The sequence below is a fragment of the Amblyraja radiata genome, chromosome 15 (assembly GCF_010909765.2).
Source record: "Amblyraja radiata isolate CabotCenter1 chromosome 15, sAmbRad1.1.pri, whole genome shotgun sequence".
In the NCBI taxonomy this organism is placed as follows: domain Eukaryota; kingdom Metazoa; phylum Chordata; class Chondrichthyes; order Rajiformes; family Rajidae; genus Amblyraja; species Amblyraja radiata.
Window position 1 is genome coordinate 55,267,269 of NC_045970.1, and position 25,032 is coordinate 55,292,300.

The 25,032-nt window shown below is 49.4% G+C and overlaps 2 protein-coding genes and 1 long non-coding RNA gene across 3 annotated transcripts; all 3 read right to left on the minus strand.

The window, feature by feature from the left end:
* Positions 1 to 5,358: 5,358 nt before the first annotated feature.
* LOC116981400 lies at positions 5,359 to 7,083 on the minus strand. The gene is made up of 2 exons (XR_004414223.1): positions 6,145 to 7,083; positions 5,359 to 5,842 (listed from the first exon to the last, which is right to left on the minus strand). It is a non-coding gene; the product is annotated as an uncharacterized LOC116981400 (long non-coding RNA).
* A 2,486-nt stretch (positions 7,084 to 9,569) lies between these two features.
* On the minus strand, positions 9,570 to 17,547 carry LOC116981464 (gastrula zinc finger protein XlCGF49.1-like). The gene is made up of 4 exons (XM_033034516.1): positions 17,358 to 17,547; positions 9,941 to 10,651; positions 9,712 to 9,799; positions 9,570 to 9,586 (listed from the first exon to the last, which is right to left on the minus strand). The coding sequence occupies exons 2-4, from the start codon at positions 10,511 to 10,513 to the stop codon at positions 9,570 to 9,572; spliced, it is 678 nt and encodes a 225-aa protein (XP_032890407.1). The 5' UTR covers positions 10,514 to 10,651; positions 17,358 to 17,547.
* LOC116981466 (zinc finger protein 229-like) lies at positions 10,610 to 24,536 on the minus strand (the record flags this gene model as incomplete). The annotated part of the gene is made up of 3 exons (XM_033034517.1): positions 10,610 to 10,651; positions 23,205 to 23,314; positions 23,483 to 24,536. Coding segments are annotated over 3 exons (1,206 nt in total), but the record flags the coding sequence as incomplete, so codon positions are not given.
* Between the last annotated feature and the right edge of the window lie 496 nt (positions 24,537 to 25,032).

Below are 25,032 nucleotides of genomic sequence, written 5' to 3' on the forward strand. Positions count from 1 at the left end.
GATTCTTAGAACAGCTGTATTGGAGCCTACATGGGAGAAGGCAATTCTGGATATAGTGTTATGTAACAAACCGGATTTGTTAAAGGAACTTGAGGTTAAGGAGCCATTAGGAGGTAGTGACCATAACATGGTCAAGTTTAATCTACAATTGGAGAGGGAGAAGGGTAAATTGGAAGTGTCATTATTACATTTCAACAAAGGGGACGATGGAGCTGGCCAAAGTTGACTGGAAAGATACTGTGGCAGGGATGACAGTGGAACAACAATGGCAGGTATTTCTGGGAATAATACAGAAGGTGCAGGATCAGTTCATTCCAAAGAGGAAGAAAGAGTCCAAGGGGAGTAAGGGGCGACCGTGGCTGACAAGGGACGTCAGGGACAGTATAAAAATAAAAGAGAATCACATCGTAGCAAAGATGAGCGCGAAGCCAGAGGATTGGGTAATGTTTAAAGAGCAACAGATGATAACTAAAATGGCAATACGGGGAGAAAAGATGAGGTACGAAGGTAAGCTAGCCAAGAATATAAAGGAGGATAGTAAAAGCTTCTTTAGGTATGTGAAGAGAAAAAAAATAGTTAAGACCAAAGTTGGACCCTTGAAGACTGATAAAGATGAATTTATTATGGGGAACAAGGAAATGGCAGATGAGTTGAACAGGTACTTTGGATCTGTCTTCACTAAGGAGGACACAAACAATCTTCCTGATATAGTAGTGGCCAGAGGATCTAGGGCGACAGAGGAACTGAAGGAAATCCACATTAGGCAGGAAATGGTGTTGTGTAGACTGATGGGACTGAAGGCTGATAAATCCCCAGGGCCTGATGGTCTGCATCCCAGGGTACTTAAGGAAGTGGCTCTAGAAATCGTGGACGCATTGGTGATCATTTTCCAATGTTCTATAGTTTCAGGATCAGTTCCTGTGGATTGGAGGGTAGTTAATGCTATCCCACTTTTTAAGAAAGTGAGAGAGAAATGGAATTATAGACCAGTTAGCCTGACATCGGTGGTGGGGAAGCTGCTGGAGTCAATTATAAAAGATGAAATAGTGGCACATTTGCATAGCAGTAACAGAATTGGTCTGAGTCAGCATGGATTTACGAAGGAATCATGCTTGACCAATTTTATGAGGATGTAACTAGGAAAATGGACAATGGAGAATCAGTGGATGTAGTGTCGCTGGACTTTCAGAAAGCATTTGTTAAGGTCCCACATAGGAGATTAGTGGGTAAAATTAGAGCACATGTTATTGGGGGTAGAGTGCTGACATGGATAGAAATTTGGTTGGCAGACAGGAAACAAAGAGTAGGGATTAACGGGACACTTTCAAATGGCAAGCAGTGACTAGTCGGGTACCGCAAGGCTCGATGCTGGGACAACTATTTACAATATACATTAATGATTTAGATGAAGGGATTAAAAGTAACATTAGCAAATTTGCAGGTGACACAAAGCTGGGTGACAGTGGGAACTGTTATGTGGATGCAGGGTGACCTGGACAGGTTGGGCGAATGGGCAGATGCATGGCAGATGCAGTTTAATGTGGATAAATGTGAGGTTATTCACTTTGGTGGCAAAAACAGGAAGGCAGATTATTATCTGAATGGGAATGGGAATAGGAAAGTTTGGAAAAGGGGAAGTACAACGGGATCTGGGGGTCCTGGTTCATCAGTCAATGAAAGTGAGCATGCAGGTACAGCAGGCAACGAAGAATGCGAATGGCATGTTGGCCTTCATAACAAGAGGAGTTGAGAATAGGAGCAAAGAGGTCCTTCTGCAGTTGTACAGGGCCCTAGTGAGACCACACCTGGAGTATTGTGTGCAGTTTTGGTCCCCTAACTTGAGGAAGGACATTCTTGCTATTGAGGGTGTGCAATGTAGGTTTACAAGGTAAATTCCCGGGATGACAGGACTGTCATATGCTGAGAGAATGGAGCAGCCGGGCTTGTACACTCTGGAGTTTAGAAGGATGAGTGGAGATATTATTGAAACATATACGATTATTAAGGCATTGGACCCGTTAGAGGCAGGAAACATGTTCCCGATGTTGGGGGAGTCCAGAACCAGGGGCCACAGTTTAAGAATGAGGGGTCGGCCATTTAGAACGGAGACGAGGAAACACTTTTTCACCCAGAGAGTTGTGAGTCTGTGGAATTCTCTGCCTCAGAGGGCGGTGGAGGCCGGTTCTCTGGATGCTTTCAAGAGAGAGCTAGATAGGGCTCTTAAATAGACAATAGGTGCAGGATTAGGCCATTTGGCCCTTCGAGCCAATGATAGTGGAGTCAGGGGATATGGGGAGAAGGCAGGAACGGGGTACTGATTGTGGATGATCAGCCATGATCATATTCAATGGCGGTGCAGGCTCGAAGGGCCGAATGGCCTCTACTCCTGCACCTGTTGTAAATATATAAGCATCTGGAGACGCTGCACCGCGGCCTCCCGCCGTCAGGGGGCGCTGCACACCCGGAGGACCAGAGGGCGCCCAGACCTCCCTCGGGCCGCCGGCCGCAGGATCGCCCTCGGGAAGGGAAGGGGAAAGGACGCGAGGCCGGGCGGCGGCGGCGGCGGCGGCGGCGGCTGTTCCTACCTGAGCTCCTCCCCGGCGTTGACCGGAGGCCTCGTCCCGACGGCGGCGACAACGCACCGGCCCCGCCCCACGTGACCGGCGACCAGGCCCCGCCTCCCCCACACTGACGGGCAGCGCCAGCGGCCAACGACGTCACACAGGACCAGGTACCGCCCCCTCCCGGCGTCCGACCAATCAGAGCCGCGTTCCCCACCCCCCAGCGTCAGACACCGCGTCTGATAGGTCGAGCCGTAAGCTCCGCCCTACGGACAGACAGCTCGCTCCGCCAATCGGAGCCGCGTTCCCGCCCCCCAGCGTCGGATAGGTCGAGCCGTAAGTCCCGCCCTTCGGACAGACAGCCCCCTCCGCCAATCGGAGCCGCACATCTCGCCCTAGCAACGGTTGCCATGACGCGTTCGGCTCGCCCCCGAGGCTCCTGCACCAGGTGCTGGGGAAAGTAAGGAAGTGTGTTGGTATTCACATACAAGGAATTTGCCTTGGTGCATAGAACATAACAAGAGGATTTCAGTATAGGAGTAAAGAGGTTCTTCTGCAGTTGTTTCGGGCTCTGGTGAGACCACATCTGGAGTATTGTGTACAGTTTTGGTCTCCTAATTTGAGGAAAAACATCCTTATGATTGAGGCAGTGCAGCGTAGGTTCATGAGATTGAAACATAGAAAATAGGTGCAGGAGTAGGCCATTCGGCCCTTCGGCCCTGCACGTTTTACTTCTCTCATGTAGATGAGTTACCTATCACTTAAGGGGACATTCGGAAGGCTACTCGCACTGACAGACTTTTGTCAAGAATGAGGAATATGTTACAAATGGATAGCCAAACAAATTGCCGAATTCAGAGGCAGAACTGAAACCATTCTTTGTACGTACGAATGAACTCTCAGTAGACCAAGGTTGTGTCATGTGGGGAGCGAGAGTTGTAATCCCTAAAAAATATGGAGTAAAATTGCTAGGAGATCTTCATGATCAGCATTTGGGAATGTGTCTCGAAGCTATCTATGGTTGCCTGGTCTAGGTCTTCTTCTTCTTGCGTATGGCGTGCACAGCCTAAAGTTGTAGGACAACTTGTTCTATTTGATCTTATTTGACTGTGCATTTGTCGAAACAGGGCGGACCACGTGAAGGTTGCAATCTCCCACCCCGCCTGGTCTAGGTAAGGACATAGAACAAATTGTGAAAGAGTGTAGCACATGTCAAGTAGTTGGAAATAATCCACCAACCGTACCGCTACAGCACTGGAAATGGCCGGCTAGAGTGTGGCAAAGATGACACTACAAAGTTTTTACTACAGGCAAGCCCAGTACAGAGAAGAGCAGCCGAGGAAAGGTACTCTGAGAAGTTGAGGAGCAAGTTTTCAGCTAGTGACTCTTCTTCAGTTTGGAAGGGCTTGCAAGAAATCACCAGCAACAAGAGGAAAGCCCTCCTCTCCTTGGACAATCGTCAGCTGATCAATGACCTGAAAGAGTTCAACTGCAGGTTTGAGAAACAGAAACTTAACTCTGGTACCCCCCCCCCCCCCTCAACCACTTCACACCTACTTGCAGCCTGACTCCAGTCTGCAAAGACGGGGCCCTTCCCCACCCACTCCTCCCCAACCACTACTTCATGACTACCTACGGCCTGACTCCAGTCTGCAAAGACTGGTCCCTCATCCACTACCCATCTCCTCCTTGCTGCCCAACATCACTTCTCCATCACCAATGATAGATATTGAGGAGGTGGAGAGGCTATTCAGAAGACAGAAAAGCCAGAAATCTCCAGGACCGGACAATGTTTCCCCCTCTACCCTTAAGGTCTGTGCCGAACAACTGGCTACGGTCTACAGACATTTTCAACCAGTGCCTGCAAACCTGTACTGTCCCTGCCTGCTTCAAAGTCTCCACTATTGTCCCGGTACCCAAAAAGACAACGATTACTGGTCTTGAAAGACGTGTGCTGCACAAGCTAAAAAATATCACAAACCCCCTGCTGGGCCCTCTGCAATTTGCATACTGGGCCGACAGATCAGTGGATGACATAGTCAACCTAAGCCTGCACTTTATCCTCGAGCACCTAGACTGACAGGTGACCTATGCAAGGATTTTGTTTGTTGATTTTAGCTCTGCATTCAACACCATTGTGCCAGAGAATCTGCACTCCAAACTCTCCAATTTGACTGTGCCTGAACCCCTCTGTCAGTGGATCATCAACTTCCTGACAGGAAGCAGCATGTGGGGCTGGGAAAGCACATCTCGAACCCTCAATCCCTCAGCATAGGAGCACTGCAAGGCTGCGTACTCTCCTCCACTCTACTCTCTCTACACCAATCACCATCAACAACACCACAGTCACATCTGTGGTCCTTTAAGTTCCTGGGAACTATCATCTCCAAGGACCTTAAATAGGGGGCCACCATCCACTCCAGAGTCAAAAAGGCCCAGCAGAGGATGTACTTCCTGCGACAGCTGAGGAGGCACAATCTGCCGCAGGCAATGATGGTCCAATTCTATACCGCCATCGCAGAGTCTGTCCTCACCTTCTCCATTATGGTCTGGTTTGGCTCAGCCACCAAGCACGACATCCGGAGGCTGTAGCGAATCGTCCGATCAGCTGAGAAGGTTGTTGGCTGCAACTTTCTCCCCCATTGATGAACTGTACACTGCAAGTGCCAGGAAGCGAGCGGGTAAGATCATCTCTGACCCCTCTCACCCTGGACACAAACTCTTTGAATCACTTCCCTCTGGAAGGCGACTCCGGACTGTCAAAGCAGCCACAGCCAGACATAAAAACAGCTTTTTCCCACGAGCAGTAGCTCTACTCAATAACCAAAAATCTGTAGCCTCCTTTTGCTCTGGTATTTTATTTCATTCACGTTTAAACGATAATGTTGTATTATTAATGTTGAATGTTTTATGTGTCATTCTTAATTGTCACTGTATGTCGTGTTGTTACTTGTGAGCGGAGCACCAAGGAAAATTCCTTGTATGTGAACATACTTGGACAATAAACTTATTCATTCATTCTCTCGAAATAAATGCTAACACTGCATTTACCTTCCTTACTATCAAATTCATCGTCCAAATGAATCTTTCGGGCATCCTGCACCAGCGCTCTCAAGTCTCTTTGCACCTCCTGCATGTGACCTCCCTCAAGTCCCAGAACAAAGAGAATATTTCTTTATAAAGTGAGTGGAAATGTGTTGAATAGGACAGTTACAAGCAGATGTAATTCTTCTTACTGTCATCATTTCTCAACGGCGAGGCTGTGGGACATGCCCAGCAGGCTAGATGATACGAACAGATAAAGAAAAATAATGAGTTAAAATAATATCAGGCAGAAAATGATCAATTCTGATACAGCCATAAAGAACGAGTGAGTGTGGATTTTCATTTTGAGTTCATTTTCTTATTCTCTTTAAAGATCTTCTGTAACATATAGTGATGGCTCTTGGTTGGGTAACCATTCTTATTTGATTATTCCTCTGAGAAGTGGTTAGGGAAATCTTGTTAAGTTAATACCTAAAAAAAATGCCAGGGCAGCACTCAACACAAACATAAGTACTGTACACAGAGATATGTCACTAACCTATTTATTCTGAAGAAGGGTTTCGGCCCGAAACGTCGCCTATTTCCTTCGCTCCATAGATGCTGCTGCACCCGCTGAGTTTCTCCAGCATTTTTGTGTACCTTCGATCTTCCAGCATCTGCAGTTCCTTCTTGAAAACCTATTTATTAATTCTTGTTTCAAGAAAAGGTCAGTCCCTCAAATCAAGCAAAAACAAACTTTTTCCAGAGAGGTCAAGTCAATTGATGTATGAACCTCACTTCTGGATGGACGTTGTTAAATGTGACTGGAATTTAAAAGGGAAAAGAGAAAGAGTACACACAAGTCCACTCCTATTGGGATCTATTTAGCCCATCCCATTCAGCAGAAGCCCAGCTAGACAATTTAAATATACTTGCTGATTTACCTCCTGATGGTTGTGTGGTTCTTTTCAACTGTTTAGGTCAAAGTCCAAAGATGACATAGGCCATGATGATTCAAATGCAATATTAATTCAAGGCTGAAACCAGAAGCGGCTCCAATAATTATGCCAGGTAAGAAATATCTACAAAGCACTGGAGTAACTCAGAGGGTCAGACACCTCTGTGGAGGGAATGAAAATGAGAGATGTAACATTCATTTGTGCAAAGATATATTTCAAAGCAGGATTTTTAGGAATGCTGAATTGATAGTTTTAATGTTTTCCACGGTACATCACTGACTTTTCACATAGCATCATAACGCGATGGATGAGTGATGTTTTAGGTCAGGATCCTGCTTCAGACTGATTGTAGGAAGAGGAATAACAGAAAAGAGGTATAACAGAAAAGATGAGCGGTAAGCCAGAGGATTGAGCAACTTTTAAAGAATAACAGATGATAACTAAAAAGGCAATACGGGGAGAAAGGATGAGGTACGGAGGTAAGCTAGCCAAGAATATAAAGGAGGATAGTAAAAGCTTCTTTATGTTTTTGAAATGTCTTTATATTACGCAGGCTCGGTGCTGGGACCATGGCTACTTACAATACACATTAATGATTTAGATAAAGGGATTATGAGTAACATTAGCAAATTTGCTAATGTTGGGTAGCAGTGTGAATTGTAAGGAGGATGCTATGAGGATGCAGGTTGGGTGAGTGGGCAGATGCATGGCAGATGCAGTTTAATGTGGATAAATGCGAAGTTGTCCACTTTGGTGGCAAAACAGGAAGGCAGATTATTATCTGAATGGTGTCAAGTTAGGAAAAGGGGAAGTTCAACGAGATCTGGGGGTCCTTGTTCATCAGTACCTAAAAGTAAGCATGCAGGTACAGCAGGCAGTGAAGAAAGCTAATGGCATGTTGGCCTTTATAGAAACATAGAAAATAGGTGCAGGAGTAGGCCATTCAGCCCTTCGAGCCTGCACCGCCATTCAATATGATCATGGTTGATCATCCAACTCAGTATCCTGTACCTGCCTTCTCTCCATACCCCCTGATCCCTTTAGCCACAAGGGCCACATCTAACTACCTCTTAAATATAGCCAATGAACTGGCCTCAACTACCTTCTGTGGCAGAGAATTCCAGAGATTCACCACTCTCTGTGTGAAAAATGTTTTTCTCATCTCGGTCCTAAAAGATTTCCCCCTTATCCTTAAACTGTGACCCCTTGTTCTGGACTTCCCCAACATCGGGAATAATCTTCCTGCATCTAGCCTGTCCAACCCCTTAAGAATTTTATAAGTTTCTATAAGATCCCCCCTCAATCTTCTAAATTCTAGCGAGTACAAGCCGAGTCTATCCAGTCTTCCTTCATATGAAAGTCCTACCATCCCAGGAATCAGTCTGGTGAATCTTCTATAAGATTTCTATAAGTTTCTATAAGATCCCCCCTAACAAGAGGAGTTGTATTGGAGCAAAGAGGTCCTTCTGCAGTTGTACAGAGTCCTGGGGAGATCACACCTGAAGTATTGTGTGCAGTTTTGGTCTCCAAATTTGAGAAAGGAAGTTCTTGCTATTGAGGGAGTGCAGCGTAGGTTCACAAGGTTAATTCCCGGGATGGCGTGACTGACATATGCTGAAAGAATGGAGTGGTTGGGCTTGTATACTCTGGCATTTAGAAGAATCAGAGGGGATCTTATGGAAACATATAAATATATTAAGGGATTGGACAGGTTAGATGCAGGAAACATGTTCCTGATGTTGAGGGAATCCAGCACCAGCGACCACAGATTAAGACTAAGGGGTCGGCCATTTAGGACTGAGATGGGGAAAAAACCTTTTCACCCAGACAGTTGTGAATCTGTGGAATTATCTGCCACAGAAGGCAGTGGAGGCCAATTCCCTGGATGTTTTCAAGAGAGTTAGATTTAGCTCTTAGGGCTAACGGAATCAAGGGATATGGGGAGAAAGCTGCCAAAGGAGGTAGTTGAGGCTGGGACTATCCCAATGTTTAAGAAACAGTTGTACAGGTACATGGATAGTACAAGTATGGAGGGATAGGGAAATGCAGGCAGGTGGGACTAATATAGCCGGGACATGTTGGTCGGTGTAGGCAAGTTGGGCAAAATTCCTGTTTCCACACGGCATCACTCTGTGACTAACACAAAGTGCTGGAGTAACTCGGCGGGTCAGGCAGCATCTGTGGAGAACATGGATAGGTGACATTTCGGGTCAGGACCCTTCTTCAGACTGACACACTGTTAACAGATGAGGGGGTGATCGGCAGATGAGTGGAGTAAGTGACAGAGGCGAGAGAAAATAAGGAGATAAAAGGGTGTGAGATAAGGAGAGAGGAATGTATATGTGCAGCTTTATGGGACATTGGTCAGGTAGCATTTGGAGTATTGCCTACAGTTCTGGTCACTCCATTACAGGACTGATGTGGAGGCTTTGGGGAAGGTACAGAGATGGTTAACCAGAGTGGTTTGAAAACAAGGAATTGCTGATGCTTGTTTTGAAAAAAGGACAAAATGCTGGAGTAACTTAGGCATCGTCTCATGAGAGAAGGAATGGGTGACGTTTCAGTCGAGACTGAAGAAGTGTCTCGACCCGAAACGTTACCCATTCCTTCCAGCATTTTGTGTCTACCTAACCAGCGCCTATCCACGTCGCGGTGTGCCAGCAGGCTGGGCAAAGGCCTTGCCACAGAGCGGGCAGGTGAAGGGGCGCTGGCCGGTGTGGACTCACCAGTGCTCCAGCAGGTGGTCAAGGCGGGTGAAGCCCTTATAACAGGACGGGCAGGGGAAGGGATGCTCACTGCTGTAGGTACGCTGGTGCTGCCACAGGCTGGATATGCGGGTGAAACTCAGCGCACACAAAGGGTCTCTGTCTGGTGTGTATCCGCTGGTGCTCCCGCAGGCCCCGTGCGCTCTTGAAATGCTTGGTACTGTGGGAGCAGCTGATCGCAGGCGTGGGTCCGCCGGTGCTGCCGCAACCCCCGCGAGCTGTCAAACGCCTCACCGCAGTACGGGCAATCGTAGGGCTGGCTACTGGTGTGCACGCGCTGGTGAGACAGGGCATGGGGGGCAATGGCAAAGCGCTCGCCACACACCGGGCTGGGGATGGGACGATCGCCGGCGTGCACCCGCTGGTGGGACAACAGATAGGTGGAGCGGCTGAAGCCCTTGCCGCACTGGGCGCAAGTGTAGGGGCTCTTGCTGGTGTGGGTGAGCTGGTGCTCCATCAGGTGGTTGGAGCGGATGTAGCTCTTGCCGCACTGGGCGCAGGTGAAGGGGCGCTCGCCAGTGTGGGTACGCCGGTGCTGCAGCAGGCTGTTGGAGCGAGTGAAGCTCTTGCCGCAGTCGCTGCAGGTGTAGGGCCGCTCCCCGGTGTGCAGGCGCCTGTGCATCTTCAGTACTGGCGACGACTTGAAGCCTTTGCCGCAGTCGGTGCAGGTGAAAGGCCGCTCACTGCTGTGCACTGTCTGGTGCTCCTGCAGCCCCGACAACCAAGTAAAGCTCTTGCCACAGGTGGAGCAGCCATAGGGCTTCTCGCTGGTGTGCACGCGGTTGTGCTGCCGTAGGCTTCCATAGTAGAGGAAGCTCTTGCCGCACTCCGAGCAGTTGAAGGGCCGTTCTCCCGTGTGCACCTGCCGGTGGATCTTCAGTTCATACGCCCTCGTGAAGTCCTTACCGCAGTCGGGGCAGCTGAAGGGCCTTTCGCCGGTGTGCACGCGGTAGTGCCGCAGCAGGTTGTCGTAGCAGGTGAAGTTCTTGCCGCACTCCGAGCAGTCGAATGGGCGTTCTCCTGTGTGCACCCGCCGGTGGATCTTCAGGTCCTGTGCCTTCCTGAAGCTCTTGCCACACTCTGAGCAGTCGAAGGGGCGTTCTCCCGTGTGCATCCGCTGGTGGATTTCCAGCTCGCTCGGGTGGTGCCAGGCCTTGCCACACACGTCGCACTCATAACGCTTCTCCTTGTTGTGCCGCATCATGTGGTCCTCCACCGCAGCTCAGCCCCTCAAAGCTCAGCCCGCACACCAGGCAGATGGGAGGGGCTCACTGGCACCCTGGCCACGCTCAATGGCCGCTCAAGTTCCCGTCTCTCCGTCCACTGCAACAGCTCCTATACCCTGCAGGAGGGGAACACAGATGGTCAACAAGCTGGCAAACAGGACATTACTAACGCGTGAATTGATTGGAGCTGCAGTTGGATTCATACTGGAGCATCCACGATGCAGAGAAAGTCGTGAATAGCACGTACAGCGAGTTGGTCACACCGCAGGTAAAGGTTAAGCGGACAGAAAGGGAACAGGTTGCCACTAGCCAGCGTAGCAGTAGGCAGGTAGTGCAGGAGTCCCCTGCGGTCATCTCCCTCCTAAACAGGTATACCATTTTGGATACTGTTGGGGGAGATGGCTCATCAGGGGAAGGCAGCAGCAGCCAAGTTCATGGCACCGTGGGTGGCTCTGTGGCACAGGAGGGGAGGAAAAAGAGTGGAAGGGCTATAGTAATAGGGAATTCAATTGTAAGGGGAATAGATAGGCGTTTCTGCGGCTGCAAACGAGACTCCAGGATGGTATGTTGCCTCCCTGGTGCAAGGGTCAGGGATGTCACTGAACGGCTGCAGAACATTCTGGAGAGGGAGGGTGAACAGCCAGTTGTCGTGGTGCACATTGACACCAACAATATAGGTAAAAAAAGGGATGAGGTCCTACAAGGTGAATTTAGGGAGCTAGGAGATAAACTTGAAAGTAGGACCTCAAAGGTAATAATCTCTGGATTACTACCAGTGTCACGTGCTGGTCAAAGTAGAAATAGGAGGATATTGCAGACGAATACATGGCTTGAAAAATGGTGCAAGGGGGAGGGATTCAAATTTCCAAGGCATTGAACCAGTTCTGGGGGAGGTGGGACCAGTACAAACAGGACGATCTGCAGCTGGGCTGGAATGGAACCAATGTCCTTGGGGGAGTGTTTGCTAGTGCTGTCGGGGAGGATTTAAACTAATGTGGCAGGGGGATGGGAGCATGAGCAGAGAGACAGAGGGGTGTAAAATGAGGGTAGAAGCAATAGGTAGCAAGGTAAAAAGTAAAAGCGGCAGGCAGACAAATCCAGGGCAAAAATCAAAAAGGGCCACTTTTCGACATAATTGTATAAGGGGTAAGAGTGTTGTAAAAACAAGCCTGAAGGCTTTGTGTGTCTCAATGCAAGGAGCATTCGTAATAAAGTGGATGAGTTGAATGTGTAGATAGTTATTAATGAATATGATATAGTTGGGATCACGGAGACATGGCTCCAGGGTGACCCAGGCTGGGAGCTGAACATCTAGGGATATTCAATATTCAGGAGGGATAGACAGAAAGGAAAAGGAGGTGGGGTAGCGTTGCTGGTTAGAGAGGAGATTAACACAATAGAAAGGAAGGACATTAGCTTGGAGGATGTGGAATCGATATGGGTAGAGCTGCGAAACACTAAGGGGCAGAAAACGCTAGTGGGAGTTGTGTACTCCAACACTTTGTGTCTTTTTATGTATGAACCAGCATCTGCAGTTCCTTGTGTCTGACAAAGATAGGCACAAAGTGCTGGGGAAAAAATATGGGCAACGTTTCAGGTCGGGACACTCGGCTACTTGTCAAACTTTGTTTGAGTTGAGAAATGTCATTCTCTGATTTTAGTTAACTATCCAACAACCTGCCTCCCTTTTATTGATAGCGGTATGAATATTGATTTCTCTAACTTCAAGTAACCCTTACATCCCCTCTCTCTCTCCTACCCGTCATACCAGCTTGAAAGTCATCTTTTATCAATCAAATTTCACAATGTCAACTCAAACCACCCCTTCCCCTGAAACCGCAGGAGATACAACACCTGTTCCTTTACCTCCCCCCTCAACTCCATCCAAGGACCCAAGTCTTTCCAGGTGAGGCTGAAGTTCACTTGCACCTCCTCCAACCTCATCTACTGTATCTGCTGTTCCAGGTGTCAACTTCTCTACATCGGCGAGAACAAGCGCAGGCTAGGTGATGGTTTCACTGAACAGCTCATTCCGTCCTACCTGATCTCCCGGTGGCTCAGCACGTCCAATCCCCCTCCCATTCCCAGACTGACCTTTGTCCTGGGCCTCCTCCATTGTCAGAGTGAGGCCCAGCGCAAATTGGAGGAACAGCATCTCATATTCCAGCGTAATGAACATTGACTTCTCTAACTTCAGATAGCCCTTGCTTTCTCTCTCCATCCCCTTCCCCATCCCAGTTCTCCCAATATGCAGTTATCTCGCCAATGTGCCAAAAGCTTTCATGACCACCCTAACTACCTGTGACGCCACCTTCAGGGAACTATGTGCCTGCACTCCTAGATTCCTCTGCTCTACAACATTCCCCCAGCGCCCCGCTATTCACAGTGAAGATCCTGCCCTGGTTTGACTTCCTAAACTGCAACACACTCCCCACCCCCAAACAATGTGACCTCCTCCCTGTGGCTCCCTGCTCCTTACACCTGCCGCCTCCTGCTCCTTACCCCCGCCCCTCCCCCCTCCTCCCCGCCCCAAACAATGTGAACCCCCACCCTCACCTGGCTCCCAGCCCCCTTCCTTGGCTCATTTGACCCCTCAGTTCCCTGCCCCCCATTCACCCCCCTCGGCAAGTATGTGAAAATTATAGAGACATGGCTGCAAGAGAGCTGGGAACTGAATATTCAAGGGTATACATCCTATCGAAAAGACAGACAGTTTAGAAACATAGAAACATAGAAAATAGGTGCAGGAGTAGGCCATTTGGCCCTTCGAGCCTGCACCGCCATTCAATATGATCATGGCTGATCATCGAACTCAGTATCCTGTACCTGCCTTCTCTCTATGCTCCCTGATCCCTTTAGCCACAAGGGCCACATCTAACTCCCTCTTAAATATAGCCAATGAACTGGCCTCAACTACCTTCTGTGGCAGAGAATTCCACAGATTCACCACTCTCTGTGTAAAAAATGATTTTCTCATCTCGGTCCAAAAAGACCTCCCCCTTATCCTTAAACTGTGACCCCTTGTTCTGGAAAGGCAGAGGAGGTGCCTTTCCTTAAACTGTGACCCCTTGTTGGCAGAGGAGGTGGGTTAGCTCTGTTGGTGAGGAATTAAATTCAGTCCCTTGTAAGGGGTGACATTGAATCAGAAGATGTGGAGTCTATGGATAGAACTAAGGAATTATAAGGGTAAAAATAACCTAATGGGACTTATCTACAGGTCCCCCAAACATTAACCTGGATATAGGGTGCAAGTTGAATCAGGAGTAAAAATTGGCATGTAGTAAAGGTAATGCTACAGTTGTTATGGGTGATTTCAACATGCAGGTAGACTGGGAAAATCAGGTTGGTACTGGACCCCAAGAAAGGGAGTTTGTGGAGTGACTCCGTGATGGATTCTTAGAGTAGCTTGTATTGGAGCCTACCAGGGAGAAGGCAATTCTGGATTTAGTTATGTAATGAACCGTATTTGATAAAGGAACTTGAGGTTAAGGAGCCATTAATTAGCGGGTGGTGACCATAACATGGTCAAGTATAATCTACAATTGGAGAGGGAGAGGTTAAATCGGAAGTGTCATTATTACATTTCAACAAGGGGAAGATGGAGCCATGAAGGAGGAACTGGCCAATGTTGACTGGAAAGTGACCCTAGTAGGGATGACAGTGGAACAACAATGGCAGGTATTTCTGGGAATAATACAGAAGGTGCAGGATCACTTCATTCCAAAGAGGAAGAAAGATTCCAAGGGAAGTACGGAACGATCGTGGCTGACAAGGGACGTCAGGGACAGTATAAAAATAAAAGAGAAGAAGTACAACGTAGCAAAGATGAGCGGGAAACAAGAGGAATGGGTAATGTTTAAAGACCAACAGAAGATAATTAAAAAGCAATACAGGGAGAAAGGATGAGGTACGACGGTGAGCTAGCCAAGAATATAAAGGAGGGTAGTAAAAGTTTCTTTAGGCATGTGAAGAGGATAAAAATAGTTAAGACCAAAGTTGGACCCTAGAAGACTGAAAAAGCAGAAAATTTTGAAAAACATCAAAACCAGAACACCATCAAGAAATTCAATGTTGACGACCTTCAGGACATCAACCATGTACAGAAGTTTTAACAAAAACTTCAACAACTGCCTCAACAAATCCCACCATCTGTTGAAGAACACTGGAATCTATTGAAAAACTCTATCATCACCTCCTGCAAGGAAACAATTGGGTTCAAGTAAAAAAAACATCAGGATTGGTTGGACAATGACAAAAAACATCGATTAAAAGAGAAAAGCTTTCAACCCCAGTACAAAATGACCAACAGTCGGCTTACTATCTAAATGGCGTCAAGTTGGGAAAAGGGTAAGTACAACGGGATCTGGGGGTCCTTGTTCATTAGTCTATGAAAGTAAGCATGCAGGTACAGCAAGCAGTGAAGAAAGTGAATGGCATGTTGGCCTTTATAACAAGAGGAGTCGAGTATAGGAGCAAAGAGGTCCTTCTGCAGTTGTACAGGGCCCTAGTGAGACCACACCTGGAGTAATGTGTGCAGTTTTGGTCCCCTAATTTGAGGAAGGACATTCTTGCTATTGAGGGAGTACAGCGTAGGTTTACAAGGTTAATTCCCGGGATGGCGGGACTGTCATATGCTGAAAGAATGGGTCGACTGGGCTTGTACACTCTGGAGTTGGATGGATGAGAGGGGATCTCATTGAAACATATAAGATTATTAAGGGTTTGGATATGCTAGAGGCTGGAAACATGTTCCCGACGGTGGGGGAGTCCAGAACCAGGGGCCACAGTTTAAGAATAAGGGGTAAGCCATTTAGAACGGAGACAAGGAAACACTTTTTCTCACAGAGAGTTGTGAGTCTGTGGAATTCTCTGCCTCAGAGGGCGGTGGAGGCCGGTTCTCTGGATACTTTCAAGAGAGAGTTGGATGGAGCTCTTAAAGATAGCAGAGTCAGGGGATATGGGGAGAAGGCAGGAACGGGGTACTGATTGGGGATGATCAGCCATGGTCACATTGAATCACAAGGATTTGAGTATAAGAGCAGGGAGGTTCTACTGCAGTTGTACAGGGTCTTGGTGAGACCACACCTGGAGTATTGCGTACAGTTTTGGTCTCCTAATCTGAGGAAAGACATTCTTGCCATAGAAGGAGTACAGAGAAGGTTCACCAGACTGATTCCTGGGATGGCAGGACTTTCATATGAAGAAAGACTGGATAGACCCGGCTTGTACTCGCTAGAATTTAGAAGATTGAGGGGGGATCTTATAGAAACTTACAAAATTCTTAAGGGGTTGGACAGGTTAGATGCAGGAAGATTATTCCCGATGTTGGGGAAGTCCAGAACTAGGGGTCACAGTTTAAGGATAAGGACCGAGTTGAGAAAATCATTTTTCACACAGAGAGTGGTGAATCTGTGGAATTCTCTGCCACAGAAGGTAGTTGAGGCCAGTTCATTGGCTATATTTAATAGGGAGTTAGATGTGGCCCTTGTGGCTAAAGGGATCGGGGGTATGGAGAGAAGGCAGGTACAGGATACTGAATTGGATGATCTAGGTATGTTGCAAAACCTACCTTAAGCGTCGCTGCAGATCTGTCCCAGCCCGTGTGTGTGATTATGGCGCCGTTTGAGGGGGGCGGGTTTAAAACGCAATTTTCCCTAGGCTGTTCAAATCGAGCTTGTTCAGCCTACCTCAGTTGCTAACGAAAAATCGCTTGAAGTTTCGCTCGCTGGAGCTATTTTTACATTTTACGGGTTTATTTAATTATTATAGTAAGTTAAAAATTAACCTCTAAACCCGCGACCGCCGACAACGGGTCGGATCTCATACAGGGGACAACGGAAGGCAGGTTGTTTATTTTTACATTAAAAAGCGCTTCTTAAGATTCCTTTATACAAAGTTTTATGTTGCGAATAACCCCATTATATCCCGCAGTATTTTTCTGGGCATTTGGGGGCACAAATCTACCTCAATGTGAACGTTCTAAACCAGCGCGTTCCACAGGATCCCACTCGAAAGCTGGTTTAAATGGCCATTAATTTACAGCAATTGAACACTAAATTCCTTCCATTTGGCCTATAAATTAATGTAAATGAGATTTTAAAATCATGTTTTATTGTGAATTCTTTGTGAATATTATTTGGACACTTAGGCTATTTAAAAATGTTAATCATTTCTTAAGAAATGGATAGATGTTTAGATCTAGTAATTGAAGTTTGGAATTAGCTACAATTGGGTAACTAACTAATTATATGCTTTAATTTCAGGTCATCCAAGTAAGATTATTGTTTCAGAATGTTTCAATCTATGATAACTGTAAATTTCATTCAGTTCTCTTAATTTTTAAGAAAGTTATGGGCTTTTGACTGTCCACGATCACAGCTTTTTTGTTATGTCCATAGAAAATCAATAGGGAACAAGATGCTAATTTCCGAGTATGAAAATGGCCATAACTTTTTAAATACTTGAGATATGAAAGTGAATTAGGTGTCAAATTAAACTTCTTTTTATGCTTTATTTGATGGGATAAATTGCAGACTTGATTTTTAAGATCTCAAAATTTTGTAACATTGCTAGATGATCAGCCATGATCATATTGAATGGCGGTGCAGGCTCGAAGGGCCGAATGGCCTCTACTCCTGCACCTGTTGTAAAAATATAAGCATCTGGAGACGCTGCACCGCGGCCTCCCGCCGTCAGGGGGCGCTGCACACCCGGAGGACCAGAGGGCGCCCAGACCTCCCTCGGGCCGCCGGCCGCAGGATCGCCCTCGGGAAGGGAAGGGGAAAGGACGCGAGGCCGGGCGGCGGCGGCGGCTGTTCCTACCTGAGCTCCTCCCCGGCGCTGACCGGAGGCCTCGTCCCGACGGCGGCGACAACGCACCGGCCCCGCCTCACGTGAGCGGCGACCAGGCCCCGCCTCCCCCACACTGACGGACAGCGCCAGCGGCCAACGACGTCACACAGGACCAGGTACCGCCCCCTCCCGGCGTCCGGCCAATCAGAGCAGCGTTCCAGCCCCCCAGCGTCGGATAGGTCGAGCCGTAAGCCCCGCCCATCGGACAGACAGCCCCCCTCCGCCAATCGGAGCCGCACATCCCGCCCTAGCGACGGTTGTCACGACGCGTCCGACCCGCCCCCGCGGCTCCTGCACCACGTGATGTGGAAAGACTATGGGCAACGTTTCAGGTCGGGACACTCGGCTACTTGTCAAACTTTGTTCCAGTTGACAAATGTCATTCTCTGGTTTTAGTTAACTATCCCACATCCGCCTCCCTTTTATTGAATATAGATGACTCTAACTTCAAGTAAACCTGACATCCCCTCTCTCTCCATCCCTCCCCCACCCAAGTCAAACCAGCTTCAAAGTCATCGTGTTGAGTCACATTGTAACTCGATTTCACCGAGCCCACAGCTAACAATGGCCTTTTTCCTTTAACGTCGTCATTTTTTTTGCATATCCTTAGCATCTGCTTTGTTCTGTCATTTTCACACCTCACCCTTCCATATCTTTAGTCTCCCTCTTCCCTGACTCGGTCTGAAGAACGTCACCCATTCCTTTTCTCCAGCGATGCCGTCTGACTTGCTGACTTGTTCCAGCTTTTTGTGTCTATCCACTTTTTTCCCCTACTCTTCCCTGTGCCCCACCTGAACGGGACGGACCCCTTTCCCCCTTTCAAAAATATCCCCTTCTCTGGGTTCACATTCTGCTCATCTTCTCTCAGCCTTTCCTGTTCTTCCCATCTCTGGTCTTTGTCCACTCATCCGCCAATCACCCCACTCCCCCTCACCTGTATCCATCTATTACTTAAAGATGGACACAAAATGCTGGAGTAACACAGTGGGTCAGGCAGCATCTCTGGAGAGAAGGAATGAATGACGTGCGACTTGGGAGGGGGAAGGATGGAGAGAGAGGGAATGCCGGGGCTACCTGAAGTGAGAGAAATCAATATTAATACCACCGGGATGTAAGTTGCCCAAGCGAAATATGAGATGCTGTTCCTCCAATTTGCGTTTAGCCTCACTGACAATGGAGGAGACCGAGGACAGAAAGGTCAGTGTGGGAATAGGAAGGAGAATTAAAGTATTTGGCAACCAGTTGATCAGGTTGGTTCAGGCGGGCTGAGCCAAGGTGTTCCGCGAAACGATCACCCACTCTGCGTTTGGTCTCGCTGATTAAGAGTCCCCTTCCTGAACAACGGATACAGTGGTTGAGGATGGAGGAGGTGCAAGTGAGGCTTTGTCCCACCCTCACCTCCCTTCCAGCTTCCCAGGGAACAAGGGGTCACAGTTTAAGGATAAGGGGAAGTCTTTTAGGACCGAGATGAGAAAATCATTTTTTACACAGAGAGTGGTGAATCTGTGGAATTCTCTGCCACAGAAGGTAGTTGAGGCCAGTTCTTTGGCTATATTTAAGAGGGAGTTAGATGTGGTCCTTGTGGCTAAAGGGATCAGGGGGTATGGAGAGAAGGCTGGGATGGGATACCGAGTTGGATGATCAGCAATGATCATATCGAATGGCGGTGCAGGCTCAAAGGGCCGAATGGCCTACTCCTGCACCTATTGTCTATGTTTCCTTCCTCAACTACAATGATACTGATGAAGAGTCCCGACCCAAAACCTCACCTATCCATGTACTTGCATTAAACATTAGCCCCCCCCCCCCCCCCCACTCACTCTCGAAAAACACTGACATTTTTCCCAACCGCTGGTACCCGGCTCGGCTCTGTCACGCTGCCTCATGCCAAACATCGGAACTTCACCCTCAGCCGAGGAACAGCCGGCGTGTCACAAGCGTCGAGGATGCCAGGCCTCACAGTCTCAGTTCATTCCACAGTGAATTCAGTTCGGTAAAAAAAAGGGAGGGAGAGAAAACGGGGAATTACAGACCAGTTAGTCTAACGTCAGTAGTGGGGAAACTGCTAGAATCAATTATTAAAGATGGGATAGCAGCACATTTGGAAAGTGGTGAAATCATTGGACAAAGTCAGCATGGATTTATGAAAGGTAAATCATGTCTGATGAATCTTATAGAATTTTTCGATGATGTAACTAGTAGAGTGGATAAGGGAGAACCAGTGGATGTGCTATATCTGGACTTTCAGAAGGCTTTCGACAAGGTCCCACATAAGAGATTAGTATACACACTTAAAGCACACGGTATTGGGGGTTCAGTATTGATGTGGATAGAGAACTGGCTGGCAGACAGGAAGCAAAGAGTAGGAGTAAACGGGTCCTTTTCACAATGGCAGGCAGTGACTAGTGGGGTACCGCAAGGCTCAGTGCTGGGACCCCAGCTATTTACGATGTATATTAATGATTTGGACGAGGGAATTGAATGCAACATCTCCAAGTTTGCGGATGACACTACGCTGGGGGGCAGTGTTAGCTGTGAGGAGGATGCTAGGAGCTGCAAGGTGACTTGGATAGGCTGGGTGAGTGGGCAAATGCATGGTAGATGCAGTATAATGTGGATAAATCTGAGGTTATCCACTTTGGTGCCAAAAACAGGAAAGTAGACTACTATCTGAATGGTGGCCGATTAGGAAAAGGGGAGATGCAACGAGACCTGGGTGTCATGGTACACCAGTCATTAAAAGTAGGCATGCAGGTGTAGCAGGCAGTGAAGAAGACGAATGGTATGTTAGCATGTCTACTGCAGTTGTACAGGGTCTTGGTGAGACCACACCTGGAGTATTGCGTACAGTTTTGGTCTACTAATCTGAGGAAAGACATTCTTGCCGTAGAGGGAGTACAGAGAAGATTCACCAGACTGATTCCTGGGATGTCAGGACTTTCATATGAAGAAAGACTGGATAGACTCAGTTTGTACTCGCTAGAATTTAGAAGATTGAGGGGGGATCTTATAGAAACTTACAAAATTCTTAAGGGGTTGGACAGGCTAGATGCAGGAAGATTGTTCCCGATGTTGGGGAAGTCCAGAACAAGGGGTCACAGTCTAAGGATAAGGGGGAAATCTTTTAGGACAGAGATGAGGAAAACATTTTTCACACAGACAGTGGTGAATCTGTGGAATTCTCTGCCACAGAAGGTAGTTGAGGCCAGTTCATTGGCTATATTTAAGAGGGAGTTAGATGTGGCCCTTGTGGCTAAAGGGATCAGGGGGTATGGAGAGAAGGCAGATACAGGATACTGAGTTGGATGATCAGCTACAGTAGTTTCTATGTAACATGCCTGCCCGCCCGCCCCCAAGCCCTCCCCCCCCCCCCCCCCCCAGCCCCAACAGGCCAAGCGCTGCCAACTTCCCAGACAACAACTGAGGGGAAAAACACAGAAGAAACCTCTTCCAACCCCTCCGAATCCCTCAGGGAATGCCCGTCCTGCCTTTGAAATCAAGCCGTCACAATGTTGGACGATCAGTTAGTATTATTTTTTATTAATATATAAAGGAAAGCTCATCAAATTGAAGTTTGAATTAATTGTTCAAGGTGAATGGAAAAAGATTTAATAGGTATCTGAGGGGTAACTTTTTCACACAAAGGGTGGTGGGTGCATGGAACATGCTGCCAGAGGAGGTAGTTGAGGCCAGGGCTATCCCAATGTTGAAGAAATAGTTAAGACACGTACAAGGATAGGACAGGTTTGGAGGGATATGGGCCAAACGCAGGCAGGTGGGACGAGTGTAGCCGGGACATGTTGGTCGATGTGGGCAAGTTGGGCCAAAGGGCCTGTTTCCACACTGTATCACACTGTGGCTCTAACACGAACTGCTGCTGTAACTCGGCGGGTCAGGCTGCATCTGTAGAGAACATGGAGAGGTGACTTTTCTCAGAGTGCTGGAGTAACTCAGCGGGTCAGGCAGCATCTGTGGAGAACATGGATAGGTGACATTTCGGGTCAGGACCCTTCTTCAGACTGACACACTGTTAACAGATGAGGGGGTGATCGGCAGATGAGTGAAGTAAGTGACAGAGGCGAGAGAACATAAGGAGATAAAAAGGTGTGAAATAAGGAGAGAGGAATGTATATGTGCAGCTTTATGGGACATTGGTCAGGCAGCATTTGGAGTATTGCCTACAGTTCTGGTCACTCCATTACAGGACTGATGTGGAGGCTTTGGGGAAGGTACAGAGATGGTTAACCAGAGTGTTTTGAAAACAAGGAATTGCTGATGCTTGTTTTGAAAAAAGGACAAAATGCTGGAGTAACTCAGGCACCGTCTCATGAGAGAAGGAATGGGTGACGTTTCAGTCGAGACTGAAGAAAGTGTCTCGACCCGAAACATTACCCATTCCTTCCAGCATTTTGTGTCTACCTAACCAGCGCCTATCCACGTCGCGGTGTGCCAGCAGGCTGGAAGGGCGGGCAAAGGCCTTGCCACAGAGCGGGCAGATGAAGGGGCGCTGGCCGGTGTGGACTCACCAGTGCTCCAGCAGGTGGTCAAGGCGGGTGAAGCCCTTATAACAGGACGGGCAGGGGAAGGGATGCTCACTGCTGTAGGTACGCCGGTGCTGCCACAGGCTGGATATGCGGGTGAAACTCAGCGCACACAAAGGGTCTCTGTCTGGTGTGTATCCGCTGGTGCTCCCGCAGGCCCCGTGCGCTCTTGAAATGCTCGGTACTGTGGGAGCAGCTGATCGCAGGCGTGGGTCCGCCGGTGCTGCCGCAACCCCCGCGAGCTGTCAAACGCCTCACTGCAGTACGTGCAATCGTAGGGCTGGCCACTGGTGTGCACGCGCTGGTGAGACAGGGCATGGGGGGCGGCGACATTTCGGGTCAGGACCAATCTTCAGACTGACACAATGTTTACAGATGGGGTGATCCACAGACGAGTGGAGTAAGTGACAGAGGCGAGAGAAAATAAGGAGATACAAGGGTGTGAGATAAGGAGAGAGGAATGTATATGTGCAGCTTTAAGGGACATTGGTCAGGTAGCATTTGGAGTACTGCATACAGTTCTGGTCACTCCATTACAGGACTGATGTGGAGGCTTTGGGGAAGGTGCAGAGATGGTTAACCAGAATGGTTTAAAAACAAGGAACTGCACAAACTTGTTACAAAAAAGGGCAAAAAATGCTGGAGTAACTCAGCGGAACAGGCAGCATATCATGAGAGAAGGAATGGGCGACGTTTCGGGTTGAGACTGAACAAGGATCTTGACCTGAAACGTTACCCATTCCTTCCAGCATCTTGTGTCTACCAGCGGGCAGGTGAAGGGCTGCTGGCCAGTGTGGACTCGCCGGTGCTCCAGCAGGTGGTCAAGGTGGGTGAAGCCCTTACAACGGGCAGGGGAAGGGACGCTCACTGCTTTGGGTACGCCGGTGCTGCCACAGGCTGGGCATGCAGGTGAAACCCTTGCCACACTCAGCGCATACAAAGGGTCTCTCGCTGGTGTGTATCCGCTGGTGCTCCCGCAGCCCCCGTGCTCTCTTGAAACGCTTGTCACAGTGGGAGCGCCTGCTCACGGGCATGGATCCATTGCAAAGTGCTCTCCACAGACCAGGCTGGGGACGGGACGGTCGGCGGAGTGCAACCGCTGGTGGTACAGCAGATAGGTGGAGTGTGTGAAGGCCTTGTTGCACTGGGCGCAGGTGAAGGGGCGCTCGCCGGTGTGGGTGCGCTGGTGCCGCTGTAGGTTGCTGGAATGGGTGAAGCCCTTGCCGCAGTCGCTGCAGGTGTAGGGCCGCTCCCCCGTGTGCAGGCGCCTGTGCACATTCAGTTCTGATGACGATTTGAAGCCTTTGCCGCAGTCGCTGCAGGTGTAGGGCCGTTCCCCGGTATGCAGGCGCATATGGACCTTCAGGGTCGTGGATGTCTTGAAGCCTTGGCCGCAGTCAGAGCAGGTGTAGGGCCGTTCCCCGGTGTGAAGGAGCATATGGAGCTTCAGGGGCGTGGACGACTTGAAGCCTTGGCCGCAGTCGCTGCAGGTGTAGGGTTGCTCCCCGGTGTGCAGGCGCCTATGGATGTTCAGGTGCGCTAACAACTTAAAGCCTTTGCCGCAGTCGGAGCAGGTGAAGGGCCGCTCCCCGGTGTGCACGCGCCTGTGCACCTTCAGGTTCGAGGACGACTTGAAGCCTTTGCCGCAGTCACTGCAGGTGAATGGCCGCTCCCCGGTGTGCAGGAGCCTGTGCCGTTTCAGTTCCACGGACGACTTGAAGCCTTTGCCGCAGTCGCTGCAGATGTAGGGCCGCTCCCCGGTGTGCAGGTGCCTGTGCCATTTCAGTTCCATGGACAACTTGAAGCCTTTGCCGCAGTCGCTGCAGATGTAGGGCCGCTCCCCGGTGTGCAGGCGCCTGTGCCGTTTCAGTTCCATGGACGACTTGAAGCCTTTGTCGCAGTCGCTGCAGCTGTAGGGCCGCTCCCCTGTGTGCAGGCGCCTGTGTACGTTCAGTTCCGAGGATGACTTGTACCCTTTGCTGCAGTCGGAGCAGGTGAAGGGCCGCTCACTGCTGTGCACCCGCCGGTGGCTCTTCAACTCATACTTCGACTTGAAGCTCTTGCCGCAGTCAGAGCAGCCATAGGGCTTCTCGCCCGTGTGCACCCGCTGGTGGATCTTCAGCTCACCTGCCCTCTTGAAGTCCTTGCCGCAGTCGGAGCAGCCGAAAGGTCTATGGATGGGACGGTCACCGGCGTGCATCTGCTGATGCTGCAGCAAATAGGTGGAGCAGATGTAGCCCTTGCCGCACAGGGTGCAGGTGTACGGGCGCTCGTCGGTGTGTGTGCGCTGGTGCTTCATCAGGATTTTGGTGCAGGTGAAGCCCTTGCCGCAGTCGCTGCAGGTGTAGGGCCGCTCCCCGGTGTGCAGGCGCCTGTGCTTCAACAGGTCCGGCGACAACATGAAGCCTTTGCCGCAGTCAGAGCAGGTGAAGGGCCGCTCACTGCTGTGCACCCGCTGGTGCTGCTGTAGCCCTGACCAACCGGCATAGCTCTTGCCGCAGATGGAGCAGCCATAGGGCTTCTCGCCCGTGTGAACCCGCTGGTGGATCTTCAGGACCTGCACTGTCTTGAAGCTCTTGCCACAGTCGGAGCAGTCGAAGGGGCGTTCTCCCGTGTGCACCCACTGGTGGGACCTCAGGGCCTGCACTGACTTGAAGCTCTTGCCGCAGTCAGAGCAGTCGAAGGGGCATTCTCCCGTGTGCACCCGCCGGTGGATCCTCAGGACCTGCGCTGTCTTGAACCTCTTGCTGCAGTCGGAGCAGTCGAAGGGGCGTTCTCCCGTGTGCACCCGCTGGTGGATCTCCAGCTCGCACGGGAGGCGGCAGGCCTTGCCACACACATCGCACTCATAACGCTTCTCCTTGCTGTGCCCCGTCATGTGGTCCTTCACCGAAGCTCAGCCCCTCGAAGCTCAGCCCTACACCGAGCAGATGGGAGTGGCTCAGCGGCACCCTAGCCACCCTCAATGGACGCTCACATCCCTGTCTCTCTGTCACAGCAACGGCTCCTAAACCCTGCAGGAGGGGAACACAGAGGGTCAACAAGCTGGCAAACAGGACATCACTAACACACGAACATTACTAGCGCTTGAAGGGTGGGGGGGG

Bases quoted from the DNA above. Each gene is read 5' to 3' on its own strand.
- LOC116981464 (XM_033034516.1), bottom strand. From the start codon at position 10,513: ATGATGCGGCACAACAAGGAGAAGCGTTATGAGTGCGACGTGTGTGGC. The intron at 9,800-9,940 runs GTACTGAAGATG...ACCTGCGCCCAG, and splicing joins AAGGCTTCAAGTCGTCGCCA to TGCGGCAAGAGCTACATCCG.